The following is a 20,346-nucleotide window of genomic DNA, read 5'->3' as shown; positions in this document are numbered from 1 at the left end:
AAAAAAAAAATTATGCTTCTATAAATTAAAATAATTTTCTCATTACACCTTACTAATTATAAGATTCACAATCAAGTGCGTTATGAAACAATAATCTAACAAATGGTATCAAAAAAATATGCTAATAAAAACTTATATATATTTATGATGTGACAGTATTTTAATTGTAACAGTAACAAAAGTGACGCTAGTGTAATCCTCATGTCAGTAGAACGTCGTTCTTTCGGATCTTATTAGAAGATCCGAAAAATTGGATCAAAACGTTCGCTTTTTCATTTGTTTTAACTTTCGAGTTTATTTTTATAATTTTATATTAATTTAAACTTTATTGTTTCTATCAGTATATATTGATTAAATGTAATAAATTAGTTTTTATAACCGTAATATATTACTTCTGCTCTTATTAGCCTTTTATATGTGTAATACTTTATAAAAATTTAAAGTACTATTGTCGTGTCTGCATAATAGTTATATACACTCCTTAAAATAATTAAGGCATCAAAAAACTATTGTCAAAAAAATAGGCAAACTTTATAACGGACTGCTTTCTCGGTGCGGCCGGATCGCTCAATCGGGATCGACAAGGTTCGAGAAAGGGTTAAATTCAAAAAGCGTGCGACGAGGTGTAGGTTTAACAAACTGTTTACTGTGTGTGCTATTTACAAGTGTGTGTGTGTGTGTGTGTAGATGTTTGTGTGTAAGCGTGTGTGTATGTGTTCGCGTAATGCATGTATCGCTGTATGTGTGACGGCGTGGATAATTTTATAAAAGTATGACGTGTGTATCTGTGTATGAGATGAATGCGTGAGTTTTGCTCGGCGCGGGTCCTGTTGACGGTATCTGTATCGGCGTCGGAGTTAGATATCGGTACTGTAACAGATTCGCTGATTATAATTTAACAGGAGTGTTACGCACGGCAGAAATAATATCTCGATTATTTCACGTCTTCATCATATTTCGGAATTTTAAATGCACGGCCCTTTAAGTTCCCGCGGTCGTGTTTACGTTTGGTTGTTGGCGCGGCGCGGTCCGGGGCGCGGGTGTGGTCCCGCGGTGTTATTGTCGCGTATCCGCTCCAGTATTGTTAGACGGGCTAAGTTTTTTCGCGCATGTGCGTATTACCGTGACGTAACCATGACGACTACAGTAACGTATGATGTTTGCGCGCGCAACTACGGACCAAGACCCTGGACCACGGAGTTTTGGCGGAATCGCAGGAAACAGATAAATTGAACGTACGTAAAAATAAATAAATTATTACAATATATGTAATATAAAAGTGTATTATTAAAATTAATCAATAATTCAAATTATAAATTGTATAAATAAAAACTAAACTCGTAATTTACGTATGTTATAACATAGTGTTTGAAACGCATAATAGAAAACTACATGTGTAATAAAATATTATATCTTAAATAGAATATTCTAGAATATTCGCTTCCGATCGCAAATCAACAGGCATATCGTTTTTATATGTTTTTTTTTTGGAAAACATATCGCGACACAAATTATCCTGTCGTACAAAAACACGCTCGAAATATAAACAATTAACGGTGTCGCAACCGTTCCGCCGAATAATTATATTTTATTGAGCATGCGCGGCTTCTCACGGGCGCCTCGTTTCGCCAATAATCATCGTGATCGCCAGCTCGCGCATGCTTTCTAACAGCCGTTGTTCTGTCAATTTTGACAGCGGCCAATTACGCGTAATACGCTCAGGTCACCTCGCGCAACTTTAAAAAGACGCAAAATTATTGGCGCTTCACACGAAGGTGGGTTCCGCTCCAAAAATTATAAAAGAGGAGCTCACACCCCGCTTGGGAGCTTTATCGCTTTTCCGTCGTGAAAACATATCGCAAACCGCTTATCAGATACACCGCAAAATTCGTTGACGACCGCCGCTATTCCGCACTTTGATTTTGATTCCGATTTCACTGTAAAATAATTAAAGTTTTGTAATAAGTTTGTTATAGTATTTTGTCAATACGTGTGTGATATTATTAAAGTCCTTGTTTTACAAAAAAGTGACTCATCCTTTCGTGCAGCGCGATCCTTTGCTCACGCAGCGCGTTCGTGAACATATTTTCTGGTCCTTCGAGCCGGATACGTCGCACCGGCATCCGCAAGTTCGCGAGCGTGACTTCACGCGTGAGTGACAATAGTGCAGTTTCGTGTGCAGTCATCATGGATGTACCCACACTGGTTGACTGTCAGCGCGAGCTTCAAGTCCGCATCTCACGTTCTGTGGAGTACTTGAAGAAGCTGGGCAGCTCCAATATCACCGCCAGTGCTATCTCCACCCGCACCAGAATTCTGGATCAGCTGTGGACAAAGTTCGAGGCGCAGCATGACCTTATCCGTGCGGCCTTGAAGGAAAGATTCAGTGAGAGCGAGTACTTTAAATCAGAGTTGCATGCTGATACGGAGAATCTCTACGTGTCACAAAGAAGCATACTAGACAGCTACGCTGAACACTATCGTGCAGCAAACGTACCTCCTTCGGCCGACGCCACGTCAAGGTCATCACTGCCGCGTATCAAAGTGCCGCCATTTTCTGGTGCCTACGCCGATTGGCCGTCGTTCCGAGATCTCTTTCTCTCCGTCGTGAGTGGCAATGCGATCTCCAACATCGAGCGCTTTCACCACCTGCGCTCATGTCTGACGGGGCAAGCTGAAAGGTTAATAAGGTCATTGCCTGTCACCAGCGACAATTACGATCGCGCTTGGGCGATTCTGGACAAACACTACAACAACAAAAAAGAATTGATCCGCTCCAACTTCGCCACGTTCATCGCCGTGCCGAAGATGAAGGGAGATACCGCAGAAGAATTGAGACGCATTCACAACGCCGTTACTGCCGCCGTCAATGGTCAGGAGAGCATCGGACGTCCAATCAACACCCACGGAATGGACCTCTTCAACTTCCTGGTCACCGAGCTGTTTGATGCACGCACACGTCTTGAGTGGGAGTCGTCCACGTCAGACTCATCAGAGCCGGCACAAAACGAGGCACTTGTGGACTTCATCAGCCGCCGGATCCTGACGCTCAATGCCGCACGACCGAAGAGCGCCAGCAAACCGCCCGGAGATGCTCCACGGGTAGCCAAGGCACACGTCACGAAGCACCAAGGAACCGAGTCGCCGCACTGTGCACTGTGTCGCGAGAAGCACACCTTGATGACCTGCCGAGATTTCAAGGCCAAGACTGTCAACGACCGCAAGGCATTTGTCGAGAGTAACAGGCTCTGTTACAATTGCTTAGGCAACCATTTTCTCTCTCGCTGCCAGTCAAAGAAGAACTGTCTGACATGCGACGCACGACACCACACGATGTTACACGGAGCACCCACATCGTCAGCGTCAACTGAAGCCACACGCGCCACCACACTGACCGCTACGCTGCAAAATCCAGAGTGCAAGGCCGTTCTTCTTGCAACAGCACGAATAAACGTCGCCGATCGGTACGGATCACCACAAGCCGTACGCGCTTTGATCGACCAATGTTCTGAGGTGTCGATCATTTCGGAGACCTTGGCACAACGTCTTCGCCTTCCTCGAGTCTCAACGGGCCTCTCCATTTTCGGCATCGGAGGGACTCGCTCGGGATCCGCTCGTGGCAAGGTCACGCTGCACGTAACGTCAGACGTGACCAACGCCAAACTCAGCGTGGTGGCCTTTGTGCTGCCCCGCATATCGCTGCAGCAAGGCTCGGTCTCGCGGGAAGAACGCAGCTGGCCTCATCTCAACGGACTCCAACTGGCCGATCCTCGCTTCTTAGACGACGACCCAGCTGAGCTGCTGCTGGGAGCCGAGGTCTACTCCTTGATCCTCGAGGAAGGCCTCCGCAAGGGTGAATCAAGGATGCCGATCGCTCAGCAAACCAGCCTGGGATGGATCCTTTCTGGCGGCTACGACGCAGCAGCAGTCAAGGGACATCGCCGCACCTTCCGGTGCACCGCCGATCATGACCTCGCCGACTTCGTTCGACGCTTCTGGGAGCAGGAGAGCGAGCCGATAACTCGGGCTTCACTTACTCCCGACGAGACCACGTGCGAGGAACTCTACGTGCGCACCGTCACGCGCACGCGCACCGGGAGGTACATGGTGAGGCTGCCCTTCTCATCGCCGCCAACGACTCTTCAGGATACTCGCCGCCCAGCGGAGCACCTACTGAAAGCCATGGAGACCAAGGGCAGCCGAGATCTTCGGTTTGGCGACCTCTATCACGGCTTCATGCAGGAATACAAGGACCTGCAACACATGAAGAAGGTAAATACCTCAACAACAACGGAGATTTCAGATGCTACTTACCGCATCACGGGGTCCTGAAGGAATCGAGCACGACGACAAAGCTCCGAGTCGTGTTCAACGGCTCTCAGCGCACACGGGCCGGTACTTCGCTCAACTCGCAGCTGCTGACTGGGGCAAACCTTCTGCCAGCGCTCACCGACGTGTTGCTGCGATGGCGTTGGCACCGGTACGTCTTCGTCACCGACATCGAGAAGATGTACCGCCAAATCCTCGTACATCCTGAGGACTGCCGTCTTCAAACAATCTTGTGGCGTCACAACAAGACGGACGAGATCGGAGAGTACGAGCTGCAGACGGTGACCTACGGCATGGCGTGTGCACCGTTCCTGGCCATCCGAACTCTGCAACAACTTTGTGCGGACGAGGGAGCGCAGTTTCCTCAAGGTGCCACAGTACTTCGGCTTGATTGCTACGTCGACGACGTGGTCACCGGCGCGGACAACCTCGACGATGCCGTCAACCTCCAGACGGAGCTGCGCAACCTCTGCATGGCGGGCGGATTTCCACTGAGGAAGTGGGCCTCGAACCATCCAGAGGTCCTCACAGGAGTCCCACAGGAGCATCGGCTGCAGCAAGGACCACATTCCTGGGAAGGAGAGAGCCATTCGACATTGGGCCTGCGATGGCGTCCTCAAGATGACCGGTTTGCCTTCGCAATACATCCTCGGCCAGTCAGCAAATTCACGAAGCGACGAGTCCTCTCCGAAACTGCACGCCTGTTCGACCCGATGGGCTGGCTCGCGCCTGTCGTCATTCGGGCGAAGATCCTAATCCAAAGCACCTGGCTTCAGCAACTTGATTGGGACGCTCCACTGCCGGCCAAGGATGCTCGACATTGGCAACAGCTGTTGGATCAGTTGCCGCTGCTCAGGCACATACGCGTGAATCGCTGGCTCAGCACCGACAACGATCACTCGAGGTTGCAGCTCCACGGTTTTGCTGATGCTTCCGAACGAGGATACGCCGCAGTAGTCTACCTCCGCACCACTGAAAGGGAAAAACCGTCAATTAATCTACTTATGGCGAAATCCAAGGTCGCACCCGTCAAGCAGGTTTCGTTGCCGCGACTTGAGTTGTGCGCTGCTAGCCTACTCACCACGCTCACGCTGCATGTCCGCGACATTCTCGGCTTGGCAACTACTCCAGTATATCTGTGGTCCAATTCCCAGGTCACGCTTCATTGGATCCAGGGACACGCCACTCGCTGGAAAACTTTCGTCGCCAACCGGGTAGCTCATATCCAGACACAGCTCCCGGACGCTCGATGGAGACACGTAGCCGGGAAGAATAATCCTGCAGACTGCGCATCGAGAGGAATTACTCCTAGAGAATTAATCAACCACGCATTATGGTGGACTGAACCTACCTGGTTGGCACTGGACGAGACAGCATGGCCCAGCTCAGAGGTCCACATCGCAGAGGATGACCTTCCTGAACAGCGCACCACCAGCCTGATGACCAAGGGCTCCGTCGTCGTCGAACCGGACATCCTTCTTCGGTTCTCTGCGCTTCATCGGCTGCTACGCGTTACGGCTTGGTGTCGTCGATGGCTCAACGTGGCGAGCCGGGAGGTCACACCTGGTTGTCCACTACACCCCGACGAGCTGGACGCCGCCCTACTCCAGTGGCTTCGAGTAGTACAGGCGCTCCACTTCCCGGACGAGATAGCTGCTGCCACCGCAGGACGCTCCGGCCCACCACGCAGTTCACTGATCAAGCTGAATCCGTTCATCGACGACCAAGGTGTACTGCGCGTTGGAGGACGTCTCAAACACGCACTGCTGCCCTACGACGAGAAGCACCCGGTGATCATACCGCCGGCCTCCTGGATGACGCGACTGCTGATCGAGTCCTGCCATCGTCGCTCTCTGCACGGCGGCGTCCAGATGACACTCGGTCTGCTTCGCCTTCGATTCTGGGTACCACGCGGAAGGACCGTCGTCAAGCAGCAACTGCATCGGTGCGTCACTTGCACTCGCTGGCGCGCTGCCACGCCACAGCCTCCAATGGGCCACCTTCCTCGGGACCGAGTGACGCCAACTCGACCTTTCTTGAGCACTGGACTGGACTACGCGGGACCAATTTCCATCCGGACCAGCAAGGGACGCGGACACCGCTCACAGAAAGGATACATCGCGGTCTTCGTCTGCTTTTGGTCGAAGGCCATCCACCTCGAGGTCGTCTCGGATTACAGCTCCGAGGCCTTCATCGCCGCCTTACGCCGCTTCGTCTCTCGCAGAGGACTGTGTACGGACGTCTACAGCGACTGCGGCACAATATTCGTTGGCGCCGATCGCACCCTGCGGGAGCTCTTCAAGGCGTCGACCTCCGAGGGCCTTCACATCGCCCGCGCCGCCAACACTCAAGGGATCCGCTGGCATTTTAATCCGCCAGCGGCCCCTCACTTCGGTGGTCTTTGGGAGGCTGCCGTGAAATCTACGAAATTTCACCTCCGCCTTAATTCTCGTCCGTTGCAAGCTCTGTCAGACGATCCAGACGACACTTCAGCACTCACTCCAGGGCACTTCATCATCGGCGCGCCTCTATTAGCTATACCTGAGCCGTCACGGATCGGACAATCATCATCCACGCTGTCAGGCTGGCATCACCTGCAGCTGATGCGAGACCATTTTTGGCAACGGTGGTCGGCTGAGTACGTGCACGGGCTCAACCCCCGCACCAAATGGGTCAAGGCCGAGGCCGCACCTCACGTCGGGGACCTTTGCATCATCCGCTCGGAGCTCACCCCTCCGACTCGATGGCCTCTTGCAAGGATCACGAGACTGCATCCCGGGGACGACGGTGTCGTCCGCGTGGTCTCAGTACGCACCGCCACATCCGAATTCGTACGCCCGATCGTTAAATTGGTCATGCTCCCGGGCGCGGATCGTATTCCGGACGCGAATAACGCGGACACGCCGTCCGCCGGCACGTAACACATCACTCATCAACGTTCGACACTCATTCACGAGATTTATCACATCATGCACTGTATCATTTGTCACACCTCATTCTCATCATGCACCACCGCAGTTGCAATTGTTCCATAATCACCACACTGCACTACACGTTCGTCATTTCACATCAAACACACACTCGTTACTGTCTCAGCTGATCATCACATTCCACGCGATCACCACGTGTTTCCGCGGCTCAGCTGATCGATTCAAATTACACGCGATCATCACGTGAATCTCGCCGCGCCGGCGCGCCTGCCCCACTGTAGCGACTTATAAATAAATTCACCAGATCTTTAAAAAAGTAATGTTTATTCATTGAAAGTATAAAGCGAAAGAACAAAAAGAATTAATATGTAACAAATAAATGAATGAATGTGTTGTTATGGAAATATTGATTTTTCTTAAAAACATTATGTATATTAATGAATTGAAGTTATTACAAATGTATAAAGATGTAAAAAGTGTAAAAGTGCAGTGAAAAGTGTAAGGTGTAATAAAAGTGTAGAGTGTAAATGAAAGGTGTGGATGATGAATGCTACAGTACTCCCCCCCCAAGTGACGATATTCGTTGCGAAATGGACTTTCTTCTTCTTTGGTGGGTAGGTGCGTAAAGCTTTTCCAACAGTAAAAGAAGAAGAAGGATTTGAAGTAGCAGAAACAGGAGCTGAAGTAGCAGGAACAGGAGCTGAAGTAGCAGGAACAGGAGTTGAAATAGCAGGAACAGGAGTTGAAATAGCAGGAACAGGAGCTGAAGATCTAGTAGAAAGTTCAGTAGAATCTGAAGTTCTAGGAATGAAGGCTGGCTTGAGACGTTCTGTCGAAATATTGACAACTCTTCCTGAAACATTAACTGCAAATAAATGATCAGAGATACGTTTCTCAATAGGAAAAGGGCCAGAATAAGGAGGTTGTAGTGACTTCCTAACAGTATCTTCTCGAATCCAAACATGAGTACAATCAAAAAGATTCTTGTGAACAAAAGGTGATCTTTTGCAATGATGACTTGTAGGAGATGATCTGATATTCCTCATATGAATCCTGTGTTTTTCAAGAAAGATTTCAGGATCTGCAGGAAAATCTTCTTCAATGAAAAATTCTCCAGGAATACGAAGAGTGGATCCATAAAGAAGTTCTGCAGGTGAAGCTTTTAAATCTTCTTTGAAACACAAACGTAATCCCAAAAGAACTGAAGGTAAAGATTCTACCCAGTTGGTTGTTTCGTGGCACATAATCGCTGCTTTCAAAGTCCTATGCCATCTTTCCAGAATTCCATTTGAAGCAGGATGATAAGCAGAAGTTCTAATCCTTTGGCATCCAATTAGATTTGTTAAAGCATTGAATAAAGCTGCTTCAAACTGAGGACCTTGATCTGTTGTAATGCTGATAGGAGAACCAAAACGTGCTACCCAATGTGAATAAAATGTTGTAGAAATAGTTTCAGCAGAAATCTCAGAAATAGGAACAGCTTCAGGCCATCTGGAAAAACGATCAATCATAGTAAGACAATAACGGTAATTTTGACAAATAGGAAGTGGTCCAACAATGTCTAAATGCACATGCTGAAAGCGTTGATCAGGAATTACAATCTTAATTGGAGAATTCTTGGTGTGTCTTGAAATCTTCGCACGTTGACATGGAAGACAAGTTCGAGTCCATTCCTTCACATCTTTCTTCAAAGAAGGCCAAATGAATTTCAGTAGTAATTGTTTAGATGTCAATCTGCCGCTGGGGTGAGCGAGTCCATGAACAACATCAAAAATTTTCTTGCGTAAGAGTTTAGGAACATATGGACGAATTAATTCCGAAGAGCAATCACAATAAATAGGTATGGTTGATCCTGAAAGAATAAGTTTCTTCAACAGAAGTGAAGAATTTGAAGAAAGTAAAACTTGAAGTTCTTCATCTTCTTTCTGATAATTAGCAAGTTCTTCTAAAGAAACTATAATAGGCATTGAAATAGATTCAATTCTTGACAGAGCATCAGCAACTGAATTCATTTTTCCAGAAATATAGGTAATATTTGTAGAGAATTGAGCAATAAAGTCCAATTGTCTGATCTGTCTTGGTGACGCTTTATCCAATTTCTGACGGAAAGCAAAAATCAAAGGTTTATGATCAGTTCTGATAATCAATTGTCTTCCTTCAACAAAATGCCTGAAATGTTTAATAGCCAAATAAATGCTAAGAAGTTCTCTATCATAAGTGCTATAATTTCTTTGAGCTTTGTCTAGTTTCTTTGAGAAAAATGCTATTGGTTTGATATCGTCGTCAATAGACTGTTCAAGTGATGCACCAACAGCAAAGTCAGAAGCATCACAAGTTAAAATAAGAGGAGCATGAGGAGCAGGATGAGAAAGGGTAGTAACTTGTAAAAGTTCTTCTTTACATGACTCGAAAGCTAATTCCGCTTCTTTAGTCCAAGAAATAATTCTTCTATCCCTCTTGCGACTGTCCTTTAAATATTCTGTTAACAGAGCTTGATGATTTGCAGCATCCTTGAGACAGCGACGATAATAATTGATAATTCCTAAGAATCTGCGTAATTCATGAAGTGTCTTAGGTTTAGGATAATCAATAATTGATTTCACTTTTTCGGATGTAGGTTTAACTCCTTGGTTAGAAACTAAGTAACCAAGAAAAGAAATCTCGCTTTGACCGAAAAGACATTTAGCGACATTGATTGTCATTCCAGCTTGTTGAAGACGATCAAAAATAATGCGTAAGTGAGCAATATGTTCTTTCTCATCTTTAGAAGCAATAAGAATGTCATCAAGATAACAAAAGGCAAAACTCAAATCATTAAGTAAAAAGTTCATGAGCCGTTGAAAAGTTTGGGCTGCGTTTCGTAAACCGAAAGGCATTACGACAAATTCAAAAAGCCCAAATGGAGTAGTGACAGCTGTTTTGTGAATATCTTCTTTAGCGACGGGTACTTGATAGTACGCTTTAACTAAGTCGATTTTAGAAAAGATATTCTTACCAAAAAGTGAAGAAGAAAAATCTTGAATATGAGGTAAGGGATAACGATCCGGGATAGTCACTGAATTGAGTGCACGATAATCACCACACAGTCTCCAAGAATTTTGTTCCTTTTTAGGTACCATATGTAGAGGGGCTGCCCAGGAGCTGCTTGAAGGTCTGCAAATTCCTTGCTCCATCATAGACTTGAATTCTTCCTTGGCACATTTAAGTTTCTCAGGAGTAAGTCTTCTGGGAGTCGAAAATTTAGGAGAACCTTCCGTAACGATATGATGTTCAACACCATGTGTTTTTACCGAGGAAATTGAAGAAAAACGGGTGAGTCCTGGAAATTCGGTTAAAAATTTGTGGTACACAGAATCAGGAGATGTGGTAAAAATTGACAAATGCGCAATTTCTTGAATTTTTCCAGTATTCATAAGACCGGTAACATTATCAATCAATTTCTTGTTTTTAATGTCAATTAGGAGATTAAAATGACAAAGGAAATCGGCGCCTAAAATAGGACGTTGAATATCCGCGACACAAAATTTCCATTTGAATTCTCTCCTTAAACCAAGGTTCAAAATTAAAGTTTTAGAACCGTAAGTATTAATTTGAGTACCATTTGCGGCAAAAAGTTTTAAATTAGTATGCCACGGCTTCAATAAAACCTTTTTAGGTAACAACGATATATCAGCGCCCGTATCGACAAGAAAATTCAAATTTGAATGTCTGTCGAAAATAATGAGGCGATTGTTAGAAACACCGTCGTAAGCAGCCTCAGTCTTAAGCGGCGTTTTTAGTTTTCCTGTAAAGCCAAGAATGTTTTGGACATAGAACAAGGTAAAGTACATCGTTTAGCCTTATCACCAAACTTCTTATGGTAAAAACAAATTGATGTATCTTTAATATCTTTATTTGATTTGTCTTTGTTACGCGATAACGATTTAAATCTTCTATTCTCTCTAGACCGGCTTTTGGAACGATCTCGACGACGAGAAACTTCAAGAGCTTCGATTCTTCGTAGCAAATCCGCGAAATCTGAAGATTTATTACTTGCATTATTGGAAACTTCCGCAACTTGCAAACCGCCGTCCCGATCAGCAATTTTATCGGCTAATTCCGCAAGTTTAACAAGAGGAACATCCTCTACTACGGCTAAAGTCGTTTGAATTCTATGTGGTAAGCGTTGAAGCCAAATCATTTGCAAAACACTATCTGCTAAAGATCCTCCAGACAAATGACGAATTTCTCGAAGTAATTCCGAAGGCTTTTTATCATTAAGTTCAATTCCAGCTAATATTTGTCTCAAACGTTTTTCCTCTGAATCCGTAAAGCGATTTATTAATATTTTCTTTAAATAATTATATTTATCTGTTTCAGGTGGATTTTCAATGACTTCAGATATGTTTACTAAGGCTTGTTCATCAAGATGACGAATGACAGAACTATATTTAATATCATCTGATCGAATTCGATAAACCGTAAACTCACTTTCAATAGAAGCAAACCAGAGTTTAGGTTGTTTATGCCAGAAAGTCGGTAGTTTTAATAAACGAAACTCATTTGAGTGAATTTGTAACGTAGGATCACTCACCTGATGTCCAGTTTGAGAAGGTAAAATATTAATATTTTCTGATCCAACCTGATTTGATCCGCTCGCCAAATCCATATCAATCTGTGTATCCGAACAGGGTCTAACTGGTGATCTATCGATTGGCATTTTCCTCTTGTTCCAGGAATCCGATAAAATGATTTGAGAATTTCCGTGAAGGACTAATCCGCCTCTGATGTTTCAAAGATCCGGAGAATGAATCTCTTAAAATCAGAATATCCAGCAATTCTTCCAAGCGATGATAATATTTCGCAGACTTCAAATACGACGATCACTTGGCACTTATTCCGCATCAGCCTTTAAAATGCGTCGGCTTTAATATCACGTCGGGGTCACCAAAAATGTAGCGACTTATAAATAAATTCACCAGATCTTTAAAAAAGTAATGTTTATTCATTGAAAGTATAAAGCGAAAGAACAAAAAGAATTAATATGTAACAAATAAATGAATGAATGTGTTGTTATGGAAATATTGATTTTTCTTAAAAACATTATGTATATTAATGAATTGAAGTTATTACAAATGTATAAAGATGTAAAAAGTGTAAAAGTGCAGTGAAAAGTGTAAGGTGTAATAAAAGTGTAGAGTGTAAATGAAAGGTGTGGATGATGAATGCTACACCACCATCGATCACTATCGACTTGCGATTCCGCGACCGAAATACCACAAACATGTTGTCACTGCGCGACAAGGCGGGCGGGAATGTTTGAAACGCATAATAGAAAACTACATGTGTAATAAAATATTATATCTTAAATAGAATATTCTAGAATATTCGCTTCCGATCGCAAGTCAACAGGCATATCGTTTTTATATGTTTTTTTTTTGGAAAACATATCGCGACACAAATTATCCTGTCGTACAAAAACACGCTCGAAATATAAACAATTAACGGTGTCGCAACCGTTCCGCCGAATAATTATATTTTATTGAGCATGCGCGGCTTCTCACGGGCGCCTCGTTTCGCCAATAATCATCGTGATCGCCAGCTCGCGCATGCTTTCTAACAGCCGTTGTTCTGTCAATTTTGACAGCGGCCAATTACGCGTAATACGCTCAGGTCACCTCGCGCAACTTTAAAAAGACGCAAAATTATTGGCGCTTCACACGAAGGTGGGTTCCGCTCCGGAAATTATAAAAGAGGAGCTCACACCCCGCTTGTGAGCTTTATCGCTTTTCCGTCGTGAAAACATATCGCAAACCGCTTATCAGATACACCGCAAAATTCGTTGACGACCGCCGCTATTCCGCACTTTGATTTTGATTCCGATTTCACTGTAAAATAATTAAAGTTTTGTAATAAGTTTGTTATAGTATTTTGTCAATACGTGTGTGATATTATTAAAGTCCTTGTTTTACAAAAAAGTGACTCATCCTTTCGTGCAGCGCGATCCTTTGCTCACGCAGCGCGTTCGTGAACACATAGGTACACGTATATGTATATATTTTATAATTTCATTATTTGTTTATTGTATGTTTATATTTAACATTTTTAATTAAATTTATTACATTTATAATAAAAATTATACGATTCATTAATTATTTTAAAAAATTTTCAATAATTTAAGAAAAATTAAACAGAGGGGGAAATCAGGACCCCATTTCATGCGAGTGACTACTTCATTAATACTACATTCAATGCGCATGCGCGAAAAAACCTAGCCCGTCTAACAACACTGATCCGCTCTCTCTCTCTCACGCGCGCGGCCGTATGAGAGAGTTGACGCTCGGGTTTGCCTTCGTCGAAATTGATGTTGATTTCGGAATATCGCGTCACGGGAACTCTGTTATTGTTTTTTTTTCGTAATAAGCGATCGGCCGCGGGAGCTCCCGACAGAGGCGGAGAACGCCCAACCTCTGGTTTTCTTGGCCGATCGTGTAGGAGGATACGGTAAGGAGCGATTTCGGAAAGGAGTCGCTCGGAGCGGCTAGTAAGTGGGAACGCACCCACACCGAGACAGGGCACCCCCGATCTCTTCTCTCTAGCTGTCTTTGCGTTTTCCGGAGCGATAGTCGTCCTAAGACGGTACGGAACGGAATGTCTCTTTTCGGTTTTTCTCGGCCTTTTTATACGGCCGTTCGCGTACGTTCGGGATTTTCCGTTTCTCGTCGGGATCGTTCGGTGTCTTTTTAATTATTACGGGTCGTGGGGGAAAGTATTGTTCGACCGTCCTTTCCCCGCTTTATTTATAGGATGTATCGTCGGCGCGTGCTGTATTATTACAACTTTAATAGCTTAAATTTTAAATAGTTGTAACTTTGTTTCGAGAAATAAGAATTTAAATTTTGAAAAAGAGTTTTAAAGCTTGAAACATCTACTTTCGATCTAGGTTCACAGAATTTCTCATTTCTTTCAATTCTAATACTTTTTATATATAAAAAGCGAAAAACATAACAAAATGGAAAATTTTTTCTTACTTTGTAGATGTGTCGCATGCACAAAAAAAATTTGAAAAATTTCTTGACATTTCCATATTACAGCCTGAAGTTTCCCCGAAAAATTGATTTTTAAAATTTATATGTCGATCTTTCCTTATCAAGTTAACAAAAAGAGAAAATGTCACTTTTACTTTAATCATTCATAACACCATTAAAAATCATCGTACCGCAATTTTAAGAATGGATTCTTAAAGTTGAATCTTTACTCCATAATAAGATACAGTGACGCGATTAAACACACATTATTTTAACGTTTTTACATTCTGAATTCTTTCATCTATTATTTGTTAAATATGTTGTGTAAATTACAGAAGATTGCCTTTGTTACAAAAAAACATCAGACAACGAGAAAAAACGAAGTTGATATATTATACGATCTTTGCGTGGGAATGTCCCTTTATATTTGCTATTATAGGTGTCAGCATGGATATTCTTTCTAAGTACGTACCACCGATTTTGCGACCGGAATTACGTTTAAAAAATTGCTGGTTCAGTGGTAAGTGAAGATAACTTTAATGCTATAGCATTTTAATATATTGTGAGAAAGAGTATAAAAATTCATGATATTTGACAGGAATGGGGTTTATATTGTATTATCAAGTGCTCAGAAGTATGTGCATCATCACTAGCATTTGTTTATCTATTTCTACGACATTAAAAATTGCGCGTTACAAAGAAGATATGGATCATCGTCTGAAAGATTCAGAGAGCAAGTGCTATAACGATAATAAAAAATAGTATGTATTCAGATATCGTTGCATTGAAATATGATAATCTATTTTATTAATTTATGCTACTTTTATTAACATTTATGCAAATAGCATCGCAGGATTGATTGATTCGCATTTTTTTTATAAAATAGATAAGTCGGTATTAATAATAGTTTTCGTTCATATATTTAATGTTAAGTCTGAAATTGATTGGTTGTATGGAATTTTAAGTCAAGATCAGATTTAAAACTATTAATTATAAATTCAGATTATGAATACTGGCCATAGATTATTATTTACAGACGACATTTTTTCTATTCGCCGATTTACTATTTTCTATTTTGTAATATTTTCAAGAATATATCACTCTCGCATTTATTTCCTTAAGGGGGAACAAGGGATGTATGGAATTAAAATCTCTTGTAGAGATTATTCCAATTTTAAATCTTGGCCTTGACCAAGTAAAATTTGCCTTGTACACAGGTATTTAATTCTAACGAAAAAATTTAGTTTCGTGTTGAAATAACGCACTGTCATCCGCGATTTGGCTCTTATTGCCTGTCTTACACTTTAAATTTATATCACTTTATATGTTTCTTCGAGAACCTATATGCAATTCAAAAGAAAATGACAATTATGGTAACAAAAATTAAATTAATAAATGCACATGTATTTCACGAGAATAAAAATTTTAAACTCCTAAATATTTTATAAGGTTTATACGTAAAATAAATTTTATACATCATATATTCACAAAAGCTATGAAAATTATATATTTATTTGCAGGTTTAATCTATATCTGAAGCTATTGATCGTGCTATTTATCGTAATAGGCATAAGATGGCTCATGCTAACAGTGACAATATTATCTAAAAATTATTCAATTTACAACTTATATGCTATTCATTTGCTGGACTTTATGCAGAATCTATGTGCCTCTATCATATTTGTATGGAAAAAAAAGATTAAGCGCATATTATTCAAGCAATTCGGCTGCGGTTTGTTGCCAGAAGCTTCACACGGATCGAATGCAACATCGCCAAGCATTATTATCACGTCAAAAGAAATAAACATGCAGGAGAGGATGAGTTCTTCCGAACGAGCAAGAAGCCACACTGATAAGAGCGACCTTTAATTTTTATTTGAAAATTGAAATCATATTTTCCATGTTAATCTTTATGTTTAAGATTAATAATTATAATTCACACGTATTTTCGGATTTTGTAGCAGAAGCATATTATTTTATATCGTTTCTTTCTCAAATTCAAATAAGATATTATGTTACATTACTTGACATATATTGAAATATTTATAATATTGTTAATTGTAGCGACTGATATTATTTTCAATTTTCAATATTTCTAGAACTGTAGTAAGCTGCTACAAAATTTGCATGATATTACTATAAGTTGTTATTATACATATATCAAATAAGAATATATTTATTTATTAATAATTAAAAATTAATAAAACCTGAAAAGTAGGCCAAATATACGAGCCGAAATAATTTAGATGTAGGAATAATTGAACATTATTTATTTATAATATAAAAGTAGACGTTTCGACCTTACTAGGTCTTTCTCAATACTAACAACCGCAAGTATAAAATTACAAGATATAATAAATAAATTTAAACATAATCTCGCAAGTTATGCAAAGATGAAACTTCGATTATCGTTCGAATTTCATTACAATGGTTGAAACAATTATTCTTAGATGTCTTAAATTCAAGCCCATCTCTCAATTGAATGCAAGGAGTCCAAATTGGTCGTTGGACAGCGCGGACAGTCTGTTCCGGCATCTTACGAGATAAATCCCATATATTCAAACCATTTTTCCCACAAAATAGATATGTTAAAAGAATTCCAATGAGGAACACTCCGAAAAATATAAATTGGCAAAACTTACATGTTGATGTTATGTGTTGGTTGTTGCGACTCAGCAATATCACGGGATAAAATGTGTCATTATTATATCGTAGCCTGTTTATATAGTCAATAGTGTTGTCAAAAAGGTAAAGGTTAATTTGTTTGTTTTTTAATTAAAAAAGTGTGTCAGATAATTCTTCTAAAATGTCAAAATAACAGCTGTCAAGGGACTCGATATCTTTCTGTAAATTTATACTATTTTTATGTTCTTTTATGTATAACATTTCAGAAATAAGTCTTTTATTATAATTAATTTCATGATCTAATATTTCAGTCCCTTCCCAGTCAAAGGTGTGCTTATTATTTGGCCTACTTTTCAGGTTTTATTAATTTTAAATTTTACACGAGCGTTAATTTGTATTTTTATTCATTTATTAATATTATGAATTGTAATAAAAATTCATAATATTAGTATATTTTTATAACTTAATTAAATATTTTATCATAAGATTATTGTAACATTAATGCTTATAGATAATTGAAATCTTGGATTTTTTATAATCCTATCTTTTATGATTTAATTCCTAATCAAATAAATAAATAATCATGACATAACTCTCAAAGTCATGCACGTGAAATCTAAACCGGTTTTGAAATAGGTAATTTGTTTTTACTGCAGGTATTTTATCTAATATGACGATGTATAAAAGTAGGCCAATAACGATAAACTAATATATTCAACATAACCCTTATGAAAATTTATTACTAGTAAGACCAATTAATCACTTATTTAGAGTACTTAATTAAATTACTGATATACATACAGTAATTTAAGTACTCGAAATAAGTGATTAATTGGACTTACTAGTGATAATTTTTCATAAGAGAATTTTATCTTCTAATAATTTTTGTAGTCTGAAGATAACAAATGAAATTAATAGATAATAAATAAATAAGTACAATTTTACATAAATTTAAAAAATAATTGATAAATTTTTGTTATTTGACTTTTGCTGCGCATCAATTTATTTATTTATTTGCGCGGTATTTTTAGAAATATGGAGACTCTTCATTTAAGCATTAAATATCTAAAATACAGTCAAGAGAGTATTTTATTTTGCTGCTAGATTGGTTGAGCTATCGTTAGTAGAAGTTTTAATAATTTTTTTTTGTTTTCTTTGTACATGGTATGTAAAAGCCTATATCTGTACAGTATATAGTCTCATATAGTATAGTAGACGGACAGTTTTTCGCAAAGCTATCGACGTCCTTGGTAGTCTCATCTTCTCTCCTGTGCAGGCACATGTATCTTGTGTACTCTTCTATCAGAAAAAACGTGAAAGCCGGATATAGTGATATATTAATAATACTAACTTTATCTAGTGAGACAATTAAAATTTAATACATGCAATCATCAATATTAATAGTAATCGTGCTAAAATCTGATCGATCTTTCGGTATTTTGCTGACGAAAAACAAAATAAGATAATTTAATTTTATTATATTTTGTACTTAGTACATTTTATTGCAATTAATACAAAAGCAAAGATATGCATAAATTTAATATGACATTTTTTAATTGTTGCATATTTAAAACTAATATGAGAAATTATGAACACTGAATTCGATTATATCTAATTATTCTAAAGTATATTCCTACGTGAAATAATGAGTGGAAAAATGTTTGCATTTGTGTGTTCCGTGTTTCTCCTCGTCATTTTGTTATCGAAATCGCAGCAAAATTCCAACAACAAAGATGATAATTTGACGATACGATACGAGATAAATGCGGATTCTACAACTGTTAAGGCGAAAATGAACGTAGCTGGAATATCGAGGCTTGGAGAGGTAGAAACTTGATAATGTCTGTAGTTTGAATGCAAAAAACTTTATTCAAACTTTCAATCGTTGCGTGATTCTTGGACCGTGGTTCGCTTGCGACTGACTTAAGAGACGGGAGAGAACAGAGCGTTGACGATGGATGGCGCGAGTGAGGCGTGAAAAAAGACTGTTATGTTTCAATGCGAGAACCTGCCTCATCACTTCCACCGTTTGAGCATTCGACAACTTCCTCAATGATACCGAGACTAACGCATAGTTTTTGCAGGCGAGTTTTAGATAGTGCCTTAGTAAACATATCTGCTAGCTGATATTCAGTAGGAACGTAAACTACTTTAATTAACCCGTTTTCTACTTTCTCGCGGATGAAGTGGTATCTTACATCGATATGCTTAGTGCGCTTATGGAATTCAGGGTTCCGTACAAGTTTTATCGCACTTTGATTGTCGACGTGTATAATTGTTGGCGCTTCGCAAGGGTGCCCTACTCCGCTGAGTAAGAAACGCAGCCACACCGCTTCCTTCGTGGCAGTTGAAGCCGCCATGTATTCGGCCTCCGTTGTGCTCATGGACACGAGCCTTTGTCTCTGGGACGACCACGAAACCGGCCCGCTGGCCAGACAAAAGACATACCCGGTAGTAGACCTTCGCGTCTCCACATCGCTGGCGTAGTCTGCGTCCGAGTGACCTACTAGCTCGAGCGTTTTGTTTTCAGCACTGTATTCTATTCCGATATCTAAAGTACCTATCAAATAAGCAAAAATTCTCTTAACTGCCTGCCAGTGACTAGCGTTATGGTTATTTAGGATTCTGCTAACCGAATTGACAGCGTAGGCTATGTCCGGGCGGGACATGATAGCCAGGAACATAAGCGAACCGACGGCTTCGCGGAACGGAACGTTAACGCTATCCTATTGTGAATCGACCGGATACAGAACTGTTTGGGGATCCGCCGGCACGGACACCCTCTTTGCCGAGCTCATCCCGAACTTTCTATTCATTTTTTTCGTGTAAGCCTTTTGATGCACGAACATCTTTTTATTGATGCGATCTCAAATGATCTGCAACCCGACGAACAAAGTGCAGTCGCCCAGCGTGATGTCGAAGACTTCGCTCAGACAGTTTATAATTTTATTTAACACTTTTGACGACCCGGCCGCTATGATGCCGTCGTCAACGAACAGCGCGAGATACACCTTTGACCCATTGTGGATCCCGGAGAACACGCACTTGTCCGTTTCAGTCTCTATGAAATTGAACCTCTTAAGGAAAGTTGTGAACTTTATGTTTCAACATCGCGGTGCTTGTTTCAAGCCGTAAATAGATTTTACGAGTTTGCATACGACACCGACACCGTCGCACTTCACCTTGTCGATGTCCAGGCCGGCTGGAACTTCCATTAAGATGTCCTCTTGCAGTTCTCCGTGAAGGAAGACCGTTCGCACATCAAATTGTACGGCCTCAAGATCCTGTTGCGTTATGATGGCTAGCATCACGCGAAGAGAGTCGTACCTGACGACCGGCGAGAACGTCTCCGTATAGTCCACACCTTCCCGCTGTTGAAACCCTCGTGCGCAAAGGCGCGCTTTGAAGCGGTATGCTTCACCATTTGAGTCTCTAAGCAGTTTGAAGACCCACCT

General features: G+C 41.2%; 2 protein-coding genes and 1 long non-coding RNA gene across 3 annotated transcripts; all 3 read left to right on the top strand.

Annotated features, from left to right (window-relative positions):
• Window positions 1-2,187: 2,187 nt before the first annotated feature.
• LOC114934889 (uncharacterized) lies at window positions 2,188-4,954 on the top strand. Its single transcript, XM_085485383.1, has 3 exons — window positions 2,188-4,272; window positions 4,335-4,698; window positions 4,782-4,954. Exons 1-3 carry the CDS (start codon window positions 2,188-2,190, stop codon window positions 4,952-4,954), a joined length of 2,622 nt encoding a protein of 873 aa, XP_085341509.1.
• Window positions 4,955-5,768: 814 nt separating this feature from the next.
• On the top strand, window positions 5,769-7,250 carry LOC146722146 (uncharacterized). The gene has a single exon (XM_085485382.1). The coding sequence runs from the start codon at window positions 5,769-5,771 to the stop codon at window positions 7,248-7,250; it is 1,482 nt and encodes a 493-aa protein (XP_085341508.1).
• A 4,088-nt stretch (window positions 7,251-11,338) lies between these two features.
• On the top strand, window positions 11,339-12,212 carry LOC146722145 (uncharacterized). The gene is made up of 3 exons (XR_014925324.1): window positions 11,339-11,417; window positions 11,619-11,852; window positions 11,975-12,212. It is a non-coding gene; the product is annotated as an uncharacterized LOC146722145 (long non-coding RNA).
• Window positions 12,213-20,346: the final 8,134 nt, after the last annotated feature.

Source organism: Nylanderia fulva, unplaced genomic scaffold, assembly GCF_048542155.1.
Source record: "Nylanderia fulva isolate GAGA-0341 unplaced genomic scaffold, ASM4854215v1 Scaffold362, whole genome shotgun sequence".
Lineage (NCBI taxonomy): Eukaryota > Metazoa > Arthropoda > Insecta > Hymenoptera > Formicidae > Nylanderia > Nylanderia fulva.
Note: the sequence above shows the minus strand (reverse complement) of the source record. Positions and strands in the feature narration are given on the sequence as shown.

Bases quoted from the DNA above. Each gene is read 5' to 3' on its own strand.
- LOC114934889 (XM_085485383.1), top strand. From the start codon at position 2,188: ATGGATGTACCCACACTGGTTGACTGTCAGCGCGAGCTTCAAGTCCGC. The intron at 4,273-4,334 runs GTAAATACCTCA...GGGGTCCTGAAG, and splicing joins ACCTGCAACACATGAAGAAG to GAATCGAGCACGACGACAAA. The intron at 4,699-4,781 runs GTGCCACAGTAC...GTCAACCTCCAG, and splicing joins GGGAGCGCAGTTTCCTCAAG to ACGGAGCTGCGCAACCTCTG.
- LOC146722146 (XM_085485382.1), top strand. From the start codon at position 5,769: ATGACCAAGGGCTCCGTCGTCGTCGAACCGGACATCCTTCTTCGGTTC.